Below are 12560 nucleotides of genomic sequence, written 5' to 3'. Positions count from 1 at the left end.
CACTGAGCCTTGTCCATTCAGCCTTGTCCATTCAGGGTGCCCAGACTGAGAGTGGTATGCCAAGTTCTGGAAGACTCAGTGGTGCTAAACTTCTGGAGAGAGATACGGTATCATAGCATTCTGATTCATCAACCTCCAGATGGTGGAGTCCTCCTGCTTGAGGGCAGATGTGCTCCCCAGTGCAAAGTTTCCTTATCAGAAATCCCGGGAGCAGTGTCCAGGCCTTTGAGGCCGACTCTCCCTGCCTGCTCGGTGGTGGTAGCCGATGAGGTCAGAAGTTTCTATCCCTTTCTCTGATTTTTGCTCCGGTGACCGGAGGAGCTCATGCATTGCTCTTTCTCTTTCCTGCCCTAACTATAGTTATCAGTGGTGTGAGAATGGACAAAATAAACACACATGGCTAGAATGTAAATGGAGAACATTGTAGGAAATTTGACCGATGCAATTTTTACTAATGAACACCAACAAAAACTTTCAAGTAAGCACATCTCTGCAAAGAAAGAATTCTAATGTTTGTTAAGTCCAGAGCCTTTCTTCAAGAAGCATGTAATAATATCATCTTTGCCTGATAACACAGCAGCATCAGACTGAAAGATTGATTCATGTCTGGAGTAAAGGAGCAGAACCAATGCGATTTAATTTTTAAAATAAAGTAATTGCAATTTCTTTATAACATACAACAGAAAATGTTTAGCCTTTCGGTTCCATTTATGCTTCTTCCAATGTTACTTTCATTTCAGTCAAATAGCTTTGAAAGCTGTTGACTTCATTTGTAAAATTTCATTTTCTGACAAAAACTGTGATGGTGAGTTCTGGGAACTAATTAAGCCTCAGATCAATGTATGGCTTCTTCTTTATGCCTTAAAAATGAATACATTTTACCCAGGCATCCGATATGATCCTGAGTCCCACCAGGAATGATCCCTGAGTGAAGAGGCAGGAATAAGTCCAGAGTACTACCAGGTGTGGCCCAAAAAACAAAAACAAAAATAAATAAAAATGAATACTTTATGTGTTAGTGTTTCATGTGTAACTGTGCAGGAAAATGCAACTGCATTGGTATAATGAAACCAAAAGCACCTAAAAAATAATGAATTATAGTTCTGCCAAGTCATCCAAAGTAAAACACCCTGGGGCAAACATCTAGATTTGTCTGTTACTGACAAGTTATCATCTTTTGCAATTCTTTATTACTTTTACAGTTCCAAGAGCAAAACCCAGGTCTCCTGCATGTAAATTATGCACTTTACTACTGGGCCAAAATATCAGCCTCCTGAATTGTTCTTACTCTGAGGCAGAATATGGTAAAGGTAAAGGTAAAGGCCCTCCCGTTGATCGTCGATTTGCTCGAGCGGGCCCAGTAACGTCTCCACTGGAGACTTTGTTGTTACTGTGTCTGGCATATCGAATACTCTCGGTAGCTTGCCGGGCTCTCCGAGAGGGGCGGAGGAATCGAACTCGGGTCGGCCATGTTGGCCGCTTGTAAGGCAGACGCCCTACCCGCTGTGCTATCGCTCCAGCCCTGGTACCAGTTAGAATGGTACATCTAGAGCAAATACAGAAATGCTGCCTTTCCCCTCTGATTGGCGGAATCTATTTTTGGGCTCCCAAGGTTCAGGAGGTTTGGGGGACCCACACAGTGATTCTCATCCAACCGGAGGTCCCTGCATTGCGAGGGATACCCAGACCACTCCAGTGACCTCCAGAGTGGGGCAGATGCCTCCCCAGGGGACTATGTGGTACCAAGGATCAAACCAGGGACAGCTGCAAGCAAGGCACACGTTCTGTCCCTCCAATCGCTGAAACAGTAATCATTAAGAACATTATAGTTATTCTGGCGTACTGAAGGTATTAATACATGGTTCAGAGGCAAATTTCTAAAACTATTTGTTTCTTTCCCCTCTTTGAAGGGGTCTTTTTTTAAAGAGTTTTTCCATTTAGAGTCTGTATGTATTTTTATAGTTGCTTTTATTATAATAATTCTTTAGGGACTCAGATCAGAGCAAAAAAAATTAAAGTTTAATCATCTTACTTTACAGAAAATGAAATTTGAGTCTAAGAGGTCAGGGCCTTAGTGTGGCCTTATACTTAATACCGAGACTGTCATAATTGCAAAAGTGCTAGTCTTTAGCCTCTCTTCTATGCTTTGCTAAAAATTAATTAAAGAACTAAACTATTAAGAGAAACAACTATGCAAAGTTCAATCTTCACACAATTGGTGAGAATATAAAGTATAATCAGCTTTATCTAGCAGGAGGCATTGACGGGCTGGGGCATGTTGCCTCAACCCTAATTCTTAGGTGGAAGCTCTAACTCTCGGTATCACAGAAGGTAACTGCATTTTGACACTGCGTTTTTTAAAAAAGGAGTACGTGAAATGAGGTCATCGGGGTGAAACACAATTCAGTCTGACTAGTGTCTGCCTAAGAATAAGAGGTTAGGACACAGTCACGGAGAGAACACCATAAGGGCAGGAAGAAAGAAGGAGGCAGGCGCCCGTACAAAGCAAATAGTGGGAACTGGGCAATTGGAAACTAGCAGACTGCCAGTTTCCAGACACATGAGGACATAGAGTTCTGTTGCCTAAGCCCCTGCACTTACGGTACTTTTGTTACATGTGCTCTAACACAGACACGCCTGAAGAAAAGATGCATCAAGAACTAAACGTCCCTTTTGGACTGGCTCCACAGTGTGAAAAACAGACTAATAATAAAAGCATCACTTATGGTTCCCTGAGCACAGCCAGGATTAATCCCTAAGCATAGGCGAGGAATAATCCTGGTCACCCCAACTGTGTGCCCATCACCTCTAAAATGTCTAACAGAAACGAAATGAGTTTAATCTAACTTTTCAGTTTTTCCATTTCAGTCCTGGCAATTTCACTGACTCGATATTACTATTCAGGATATTCAGACCCTAAGGTCTTCTTCTTCTAAATGTATATTGAATAATTTTCCAAAAATACTTCTGTCAGGGTCAGTGGCGCTTTTGCCTTGCATGCAGCACACCTAGTTTGATCGCCAGCACTCCATAGGGTCCCCGAGCACCACCAGGAGTAGTCCCTGAGCACAGAACTAGGAGTAAGCTCTGGACAGTGCCTTATGTGGCTCTCAAATAAGAAAAAATTACTATTGTATTTCAACTAATTTTTTAGACTAAGTCAGATTTTTTAATGCCTAATTTAAATGTTTTTTGTTTGTTCTGGGTATTCTCTCTCTCTCTCTCTCTCTCTCTCTCTCTCTCTCTCTCTCTCTCTCTTTGGAAAGTGGTCCAGTCCAATATTCTTTAGGACTTAATCCTGAGGCTGGAGCGATAGCACAGCAAGTAGGGCATTTGCCTTGCATGCAGTGAACCAAGGTTCAATCCCCAGTATCCCATATGGTCCCTTTAGCACTGCCAGGAGCGATTTCTGAGTGCAGAGCTAGGAGAGCCCCCAAACCCAAAAAGGCAAGAAATTAAAAACGGACTTAATCCTGACTCAGTGCTCAAGGATTACTTCTGAGCTGCCTGGATGTCCACACATGGTGCTGGAAAGTAAACCAGGTCTGGCCACATAAAAGAGAAGCCCATTAGCCTCAATACTATCTCACAAGTCTTTAAGACTTTCTTTGGAATAAACAAATAAAAAGATGACAAACCTCCCTCCTCTGTCTTGTCTATCAGAACACATCCACATTTCCCCAAAGATTCAGCTTCACAAAGTCCTGAAGCTGATGTGTGGACACTCCCCTCCTTCACAGGCACCCCACACACATGTGAGTAAGGAGCCACTTCACTTCTTTTTTTTTTTTTTTTTTTTGCCTTTTGGGTCAGCTGGAGCGATAGCACAGCGGGTAGGGCGTTTGCCTTGCACACAGCCAACATGGCCGACCCGAGTTCGATTCCTCCGCCCCTCTCGGAGAGCCCGACAAGCTACTGAGAGTATTCGATATGCCAAGCACAGTAACAACAAAGTCTCCAATGGAGACGTTACTGGGCCCGCTCGAGCAAATCGATGATCAACGGGAGGGCCTTTACTTTACTTTGCTTTTGGGTCACACCAGTGATGCACAGGGATTACTCCTGGCGGTGCTCAGGGGACCATATGGAATGCTGGGAATCGAACCCGGGTCGGCCACATGCAAGGCTAATGCCCTACCCTCTGTGCTATCTTTCCAGCCCCGCCACTTCACTTCTGAAGTGACCTTTTATTACAGAAATGCTGACTCGCAGGACTGCCTCTACACCTACACAGACATGAATAATTCATCGCTAAAAATACATTTGAAAAGCAACAAGATAATTTTAAATGTTGAGGGAGTCGTAAATGCATTATGTCTTTACATAACTATACTGGAAGCTGGATGTATGTTTACTTTTGCTATAGAAGAACACAGGGGCAACCATCTATCCAAAAGGCAAGCACAGTGCTTTGGAAAGCACCTTCCACAGGCCCAAGGCCATGACCAACAAATCTGAAAGTCTCGCCGAGCTCTTCGCCTGTTCTAGGATGTCGTGCCAACAGGAATCTGTTTTTCTGACAATTTCTTCATCACATCACTTGACCTGTCACACTGATGATTCATATATTTGAATCACTCACCACTGACTTTATTTTTTTAAATTTTTATTAGTGAAACACCATGAGGTACAGTTGTAGAATTAAAAATTTTTGTGCTTGGGTTTCAATTATATAATGATCGAGTACCCATCCCTCCACTAGCGCCCATTCTCCACCACCCCTGATCCCAGTATCCCTCCCACCTCCCATCCCCCCAATCCCACCCTGCCTCTGTTGCAGGACATTCCCTTTTGTTCTCTCTCTCCTTTTGGGTGCTGCCACCACTGACTTTAAAGTATCATCCAATTCCAAATTTTGTTTAGAAGCTATTTCCTGGCCAAAGTTTGGCCTGGGAGACAGCTCAAAGGGCTGGAACATGGGCCCAGTTTGAATCCCAGAGAGTCTTGAATAACATAGCCAGGAGAGGTCCCTAGGAAGTCAGGGGCAGTGGGAAGGAGAGAGGAGAGCTTCAATCGCATACCTTTATTAAAATAAGTTTATATTTAAAACAAACACAGATAAATCAGTGAAAATAACATAGTTTATATTAACAGCAGCATTTAGTATCTCCCCAGATGCCTTGGATATTCTTTTTATCTCCATCAGTTCCTAACACATGATTATAGACAAGTTTTCTAGCATTTCTTAGTTTTCCTATATACATTCAGCTGTATCTGTTGCCATACAGAGCTCTCGGGGGTGACATCTGATCCCAACTCAGGGTGTGTAGCTTAAATAACTGGCACTGGTCTGATGAGCAAAACCCACCTGCCTTCTTGCCGAGAGCAAAAGAAGACATAGCTAAGCACACTGGCGCAGTGCAGACTGACTGCCCTGAGGAGTGTGAAGGATAAAGGACAACTCGGTCCTGTCCCTCAGCAAGCCTTGCCTCCTTCATATATCTCAGATCACTTTAGGCAGGTTTTCTGAGTCTAGGGTCATACCCTGAATTTTAGCGGAACAGAACTTCAGTAATATCGGAGCTGACTACACTTTTTAAAAAACATCTGAAACAAATGAAAGGCAGCAAGGAAAATGCACAGTGAATGTCCCCCAGCATGACTGGTGCAGAAATCCACTAGAGACTCAGGGCAGAAAGATATTCCCATTGCCTCATGGCAGAACAAGGAGAAAGAAGCAAAGATGAGCTGACTCCTGTCACCTGTAGTCCCTGAGTCACTAGATCCCTGAAGCATGGTGAGTGGGAAGAGAAGTACAGGGAAAGTGGGGAGAATGGGGACAACTTGCAGAACCTGTAGAGGGACAAAGGATCTGAGTTGCAACTGGGGTTCAACTTTGAAAATCTAGTCTGAGAAGAACTGCTACTAGCTCTTTACTTCAGAATTATCCATGATTATTTTTACTATGGAGTTATCTATACTTGACTTATGATACCAGCAGAGAGAAGCAGTCTAAGAAAACACAAAAGCATGACACTGTGACTTGATTGAAGATTACTGAAGCTATGGGTAGGGAGAAGAGTAAACTACAGATACAGCCCAGAAAACTGGAGTGAGAGGGAGAAAGAGAAAGCAAGAGAGAGACTGAGAGGCTGAGAGAGAAAGTGTTAGAGAAAGAGAGAGAGAAGGAGAGAGAGAGAGAAAGTTGGGCGTGGTGCAGCGAGTTTTCTCCACTCAGAAAGAAAGCCTGGAGCTAACTCTTATGCCTCTTTGAGAATGAAATATACCTTTCAAAATGATAGATGTGGCCGTTCTCTCCTCTTCTTTTCCACATATAAACTATTTTATTTGCTTTCCTCTCTTATATAGAAGAATTGCATGGTTTCAATCAGAAAACACAGAAAGTCAATAAAATATTATTTTGTAATCTTATAACCCAACAGATAACCACCCAGGGATAAAGTAATAAAAGAGATTAGGTCCAACTGGGTTTGGGGTCCAGATATAAATGATCCCAAGTTCAAATATATAAATCAGAATCTGGACAGATTTCTGCCCCAATCATGAAGTACTCTCTTGGAGAGTCAGGGAACCCAGGAGTGTTATTCATCCTAAGGTGAATATCATGAAGGTCTGTGTATTAGCCATCCACAGCTTAATTCATCTTGAGGCAAATCAAGTCTAAGTTTGGCTACCTTAGGGATGAGCTACAGAGTTCACAAAAGCAAACAGTTGTTTAGAATACAAGAATAGAATACAAGCAGAATTCTATTCAGTTGTAAATTAGGTACTCTCCTTAGAGTCCAGGATGGAGAAGAGTGAAATTTACAGAAAGAAAGGAAAAGAGAAGTGGTGCTAAATAAGGGAGACCAAACTTTTTTTCTCATTAAAGTGCTCATTAAAATTAAATAAACAAAATAAACATCTTTTGTAGCACAGTGCACAAATTCAAAAGCAAAAACTTCAATGTGGCACGTCAGACAAGAGAATTTAGAATTTTAGAAAACAATTAAAAGGCTCTAGTAGTTTAATTGTAGTAGTTTAATTTAATCTAGTAGTTTAATATTTCTAATCCCTGATCAGAAATATAACGATGTTAAAACAACTATGGCCAATATATGTTTTCTTCCATCGTGAAAATTCTTGGCACCATCTCAGATGTTTCTCAACAACAATTTTTAAAAATTATTTTTATTTACTTAGCTAGCTAGTTGTGTTGGTGCCAGTGATAGAATCTAGGGCCTCAAACATGCAAAGCATGTGCTCTACTCCTGAATTTCATCTCCAGTAAATAATAATAATAATAATAATAATATCACTGTCACTGTCCTCTCATTGTTCATCGATTTGCTCGAGCAGGCCCAGTAACATTGTAAGACTTGTTGTTACTGTGTTTGGCATATTGAATATGCCACAGGGAGCTTGCCAGGCTCTCGGTAGCTTGCCGGGCTCTCTGAGAGGGGCAGAGGAATCGAACTCAGGTCTGCCAGGTTGGCCACATGCAAGGCAAATGCCTTACCCGTTGTGCTATCGCTCCAGCCCAATACTACTACTACTACTACTACTACTAATAATAATAATAATAATAAATCTATATATTTAGATATATAATGGTTTTAGGGCTACATCTGACTGCTCAGGAATTACTCCTAGTTCTGCTTGGGGACCACTTTTGGTGGCCTCAGGGGTTAGATAATGAGTATCAACCCAGGTCAGCCACATGCCTTACTCTCTTTGTACTATCACTCTATAAAATACTTAAACTCAACCCAGGCCAGGACAGTTAAGAAGAAAAAAAGACATATCAAAAACATCTTCAAAAAACCCTCTTTCTTCTTCAAGTGAAAGAAGACTTGATTTTTATCCTTAACCAGGAAACCTGTATTTATCAAAACCGGTTTCAGAACATACCCAGCTTGGGTCCAATGTGGCAGTTCAAACTCCCTTCCTAGCTCTGTGTCTCATGTTGCCTTCCCTGAGGCAATACACCAAGCCCCACAATTTCACATTGGGAGAAACCCTGTCACATTCATACTGTAACTACTGTGGCAAAACAAACAAACAAACAAACAAAAACCAACCAAATAAGAGGCTGAATTGATAGTACAGTGGGTACGGCATTTGCCTTGCATGCAGCCAATCCAGGTTTGATCCCCAGCATCCCATATGGTCCCCTGAGCACTGCCAGGAGTAATTCCTGAGTGCAAAGCCAGGAGTGACCCCTGTGCTTCAGTGGGTGTGACCCAGAAAGCCAAAAAAAAAAAAAAACCCAAAAAACAACAAAAAAAAAACAACTGTCTTAGGAGTTACCACACCAGATTCACAAGGTGGTGGGGAAAAAAAAAAACCCAAAAAACAAAAAATAATCAACTGCCATAGGAGTTACCACACCAGACTCACAAGGTGGTGGTCATTCAAAACACACTGACCTCTCATCAGTGTTATTTTGCTGAGCTTAGTTCTGTTTCCTACCGAGGAAGCAGAGGGTCTGCTGAGGGAGACTGCTCAGCTGACAAGGCAGCAGACAAGGTACGTGGGTCTGGCAAAGATTGGCAAATGAAAAGCATTCTTTCTCTCCTCAACAGATGCAGCTGTGAAAAGTGAATAAGGCATATGGAGCAGCCACTGGAGGTAAGTGACACATACACAAAATACTCTCAAGCCAGTGGTGAGTCTACTCCCCCGCTTCCCTCCACAAACCCAGCTCTGAACTCTGGGTCCTGCCAAACCCAAAATGAGTCCTGGGCACTTGCAGAGAAAGAAAGCATTGGGAGAATCCTTGCCTTGTGCCACCGTGAAAGGAAAGGGATTCTGGCTGCTCATCGTCTATGGGTTGCGCATCTCAATAATTCACCGTGTATTCTGTCACCATTCTCAACCCTTCCCACCGTCAAAGTCATTAAAAAGCTAGAGAGAAAGAAGGAGGATTCAGGTGCAAAGTTACATGAACTACAGAAAAGACTGTATGTATCAAGAGTTGTTCTCAGCAGCATGTGGCTGATTTCAGTCAAGAATGTCAGCCGGGTACCAGAGATGGGGGACAGGCGATAAAGCACTTGTGTTCCACATAACTGTCTCCATTTCCATCCCTGGCCCTGGGACCACTTGTGCTTCTCAACAGCACCAGGAGGAGAGTCCTGGGCAAAGAGCCAGGAGAAAGCCCTAAGCTCTGGCAGATGTGACACTCGACCCTGCACCACCAAAGAAAGAAGTCAGACAACAGATGAACTATATAAAGCAGAAGTGGACTTTTGAATTCGAAGGCTTGTTGGCAGTGGCCAGAGGAAATAAGGGAGCGGAGGGTAAATCAGGACAGAAAAACAACACATTTAAGATTTTCAGCAATGCACACTTGGAACTTGAGTTATAACACAACATTATGTCTATTAAAAGACTTAAACGTGCCAGAGTGACGGCACAGTGAGTAGGGCGTTTGCCTTACAAGCAGCCAATCTGGTTCAATCCCCGCATCCCATATGGTCCCACAAGCACTGCCAGGAATAATTCCTGAGTGCAGAACCAGGAGTAACCCCTGAACATTGCTGGGTGTAATCCAAAAAAGAATAAAAAAGATAAATAAAGGCTTAAGCATACATTGGGCAAAATTTGGTTCTTATTTTCATGAGGATAAAATTTTCACGAGGACCAAAATTTGGTTTATATTTTTCAAGTATGGTGAATGTAATTCTTAAATATTGGGAAAAATTGCTAAGAGTGGCAAAATTTCAGGTTGAGCAAAGCAACCTCTGCTATAATCGAAAAAACACAATATCTATTGTTGTGTTTGGGTTTTTCTCCATTTCCTTTTATTTGACAGTGTTTTGATATATAATTTTTAAAAGAAGCTAATAGCTTTTATTATATAAATATTTAATCAGTTATACAGAGATAGAAAACCTACAAGATTTTATGTATAGCTATAAAATATTTTAGATCAATATTCAAATTTTGGAACAGGCACATCCAAGTGTGCTTCCTGGTATGCTCAATCAAGACAGATAACAATTTGTCTTATCATAGCACGCCTACATGGAATGGGAAAGGGGAGAATGTCTTATTTCAGTTATATGATGAAAATGGAAACACAACCTAATATTGATACTTTCAATTCCTTGAATTCTATCAATAAAGCCATGAAAATAATTATCATGGAGAACAATTCCTCGAACTTCAACTTATTAGACATGCCTTACTGTAGAATATAGAACATATCCTAGCAATGGTTTCCAAGTTGGAATTAAATGTTATTTCTCAAATATTTTCTTAAATATTTACTAAATGTTGATTCCTCAATTATTCAGCTGCATGTCCTATATCAGTAATACTCTGATGTGCTTTCTATAAGATACCAAGCAGAAAACTGATATAGAACTGCAAAATAATTTTTAAAAGATTCTATGATAACGGAATGTGTAAGACTTGGGTTGTAAGTAAGAGTACATATATCAAGTTTAGAAATTACGTTGTTCTATTATGTGAAAGTAGCTATTACACAGTTCTATTTAGATATGTATTCTTTGGCTCATTCATTTATTTATTCATTCATTCATTCTTTCTTTCTTTCTACCAACCAACAATTCTGTCATAATACTTAGTGCTAAGATCTGTGACCAGGGCTTGGAGCATAGACATTAAGCAGGAGAATATAGCCAGTGATCTCATACAGTCTCTTACAGCCTACACATAACCATAGAGTGAATGTAAATAATACCACTCAATGAAACCTGGAAACCTATGTCACTAATTTGGAGAGCAAGAATCAAGGCAGAACTTTTTAAATGGCATTTACCTGACTTTTGAGTCATACACAGTACCCTTTGAGATGAAAAATAGCAGGTCATAATAGTTAGGAGAAGAACTTTTGAAACCAGACTCCCTGAGTTTGAATGATAATCTGCTACTTATTTGCCATGTGTTCTTGGGCAAGTTACTTTAGCTTCTCTATGTAACAGATTCTTCATGTAACTGCATGAAGATAAGATATATGGCATAGTGTTTGGGGGTACAGTAAATTAGCTTATGTACTCATGTATTGTTTGGCTGGAGCAAAGCCCAGTGGGCAGGGAATATGCCTTGCATGCGGCCTACCCAGGTTCAATTCCTCCACCCCTCTTGCTGGAGAGCCCAGCAAGCTACCAAGAGGGATCACCCACACGGCAGACCCTGGCAAGCTCCCCGTGGCATATTTGATATGCCAAAAACAGTAACAACAAGTCTCAAAATAGAGACATTCATGGTGCCCGCTCGAGCAAGTCAATGAACAACGGGTCAGTGCTACTTATGTATTGTTACATGTCCCATGGATAATAAATTAGTATAGTACTTACAAAAGTATATAAAATATAATTTTAAAAACAAGTTATATGTATATATATATATATATGATGAGAAAGCAAGTCAAGAGTTTTTTTTTAAGTTCTAAAGTGAATGCTAAAATTACTTCTTTTCTCTTTGTTTTTATCAGAAAAACAAAACCATAGAGTATGAAGAGCCAAACTCCATGCATAAATGCACTGCCTCTACATGACTGTCAACGCAAAACCACTGATGCACCCTAACAATCGATCTTCACCCCAACAAAAAGGCATAGACATATACTCCAAAGTCCTCATGTAATTTCAGGGTCCACCCACAAGGGTCCATCCACAAGAAGAAACTTCTTCAGCACCTACTCCCTGGGGCAGCATTTCTCAATCAGGGGCCCCACAACCCCTGGGGGCCCCTTGGAATATTCCAAGGAGACCAGAGATGAAAAATAACAGAAATGGGTAGGCATGGCACGAGACTCAGAAGTCAACTAGCAGGACTAGTAGAAGAATGGGGATGGCACTGGGTGGAAACAAGGTCCGAAGGGGGCTGCGTTGGGCCCAGGCTGAGAAGCAGTGCTGCAGCCTGCAGTGGGGACCCGGCCAAGCCGGATGACGACCTTCCCGTGAAGCCTGTGTTGATGGGGATGTCAGCTCTCCTCAGGCTCCCAGGGGGCTGCCCACCATGGCACACAGTGGACTAAACTCGAGACATTTCTGAGCCCCAGTCCCTAGCCCAGAAGTCGGAAAGGCCACAGCAGACAGTGCAGTGGCCCCACGCCAGTTCCCTCCGGAGCAGGGGGCCGTGAAAGAGAAGGATGCCGCCTCCAAGGAGGACAGGCCTGGGTACTCACGTGGTGAAGGAGCCAGGGGGTGCAGACACTCTCCGCAGGTCCGCAGTGGCTGGCACCTGGTGGGTGCTAGAGGCAGCAGGGAATGAGCAGCCGAGACAGTCAGCACAACAGCGTGGACAGACAGGGAGCAAGCCGGGAGAGAGAAAGAGAGACACACCAAATTTACACAGAAAGTAAACGGTGAGGCACCACAGGGACTGCAAAGGAAAAGGGAAATCGAGCCAGCCACAGAAGTCATCCAAAAAGCCGAGGAGAGCAGCGACAAAGCCAACGGGACACATGGCAGAGGCTGGCTCTGAGGCAAGTCATGAACAGGTGTGAGGCAGAGGGGATGGTGGGCAGTGGGGTGGCAGCGGCTCTCATATTTCTCGATCATTCCAGGATCTTCAGGATAGCCAAGGAGAGGGACCACACTCACACACACAGACACACACACTCACAGATCACACACACACACTCA

At 42.4% G+C, this 12560-nt stretch overlaps 1 protein-coding gene across 9 annotated transcripts in view; it reads right to left on the bottom strand.

Moving 5' to 3' along the window:
- Positions 1–12560, bottom strand: part of DGKI (diacylglycerol kinase iota) — a 512024-nt gene that overhangs the window by 153072 nt on the left and 346392 nt on the right. The window contains exon 21 of one of the 9 annotated variants that reach the window (XM_056123879.1): positions 12101–12166. The exons of the other annotated variants lie outside the window; for them this stretch is intronic. Within the exon in view, the coding sequence (XP_055979854.1) occupies positions 12101–12166 (66 nt within the window). The remainder of the gene's footprint in view (positions 1–12100; positions 12167–12560) is intronic. 9 annotated transcript variants of the gene reach the window in all.

The sequence above is a fragment of the Sorex fumeus genome, unplaced genomic scaffold (genome assembly GCF_029834395.1).
Source record: "Sorex fumeus unplaced genomic scaffold, SorFum_2.1 ptg000048l, whole genome shotgun sequence".
NCBI lineage: Eukaryota > Metazoa > Chordata > Mammalia > Eulipotyphla > Soricidae > Sorex > Sorex fumeus.
This window is presented reverse-complemented; position numbering and strand designations above follow the sequence as displayed.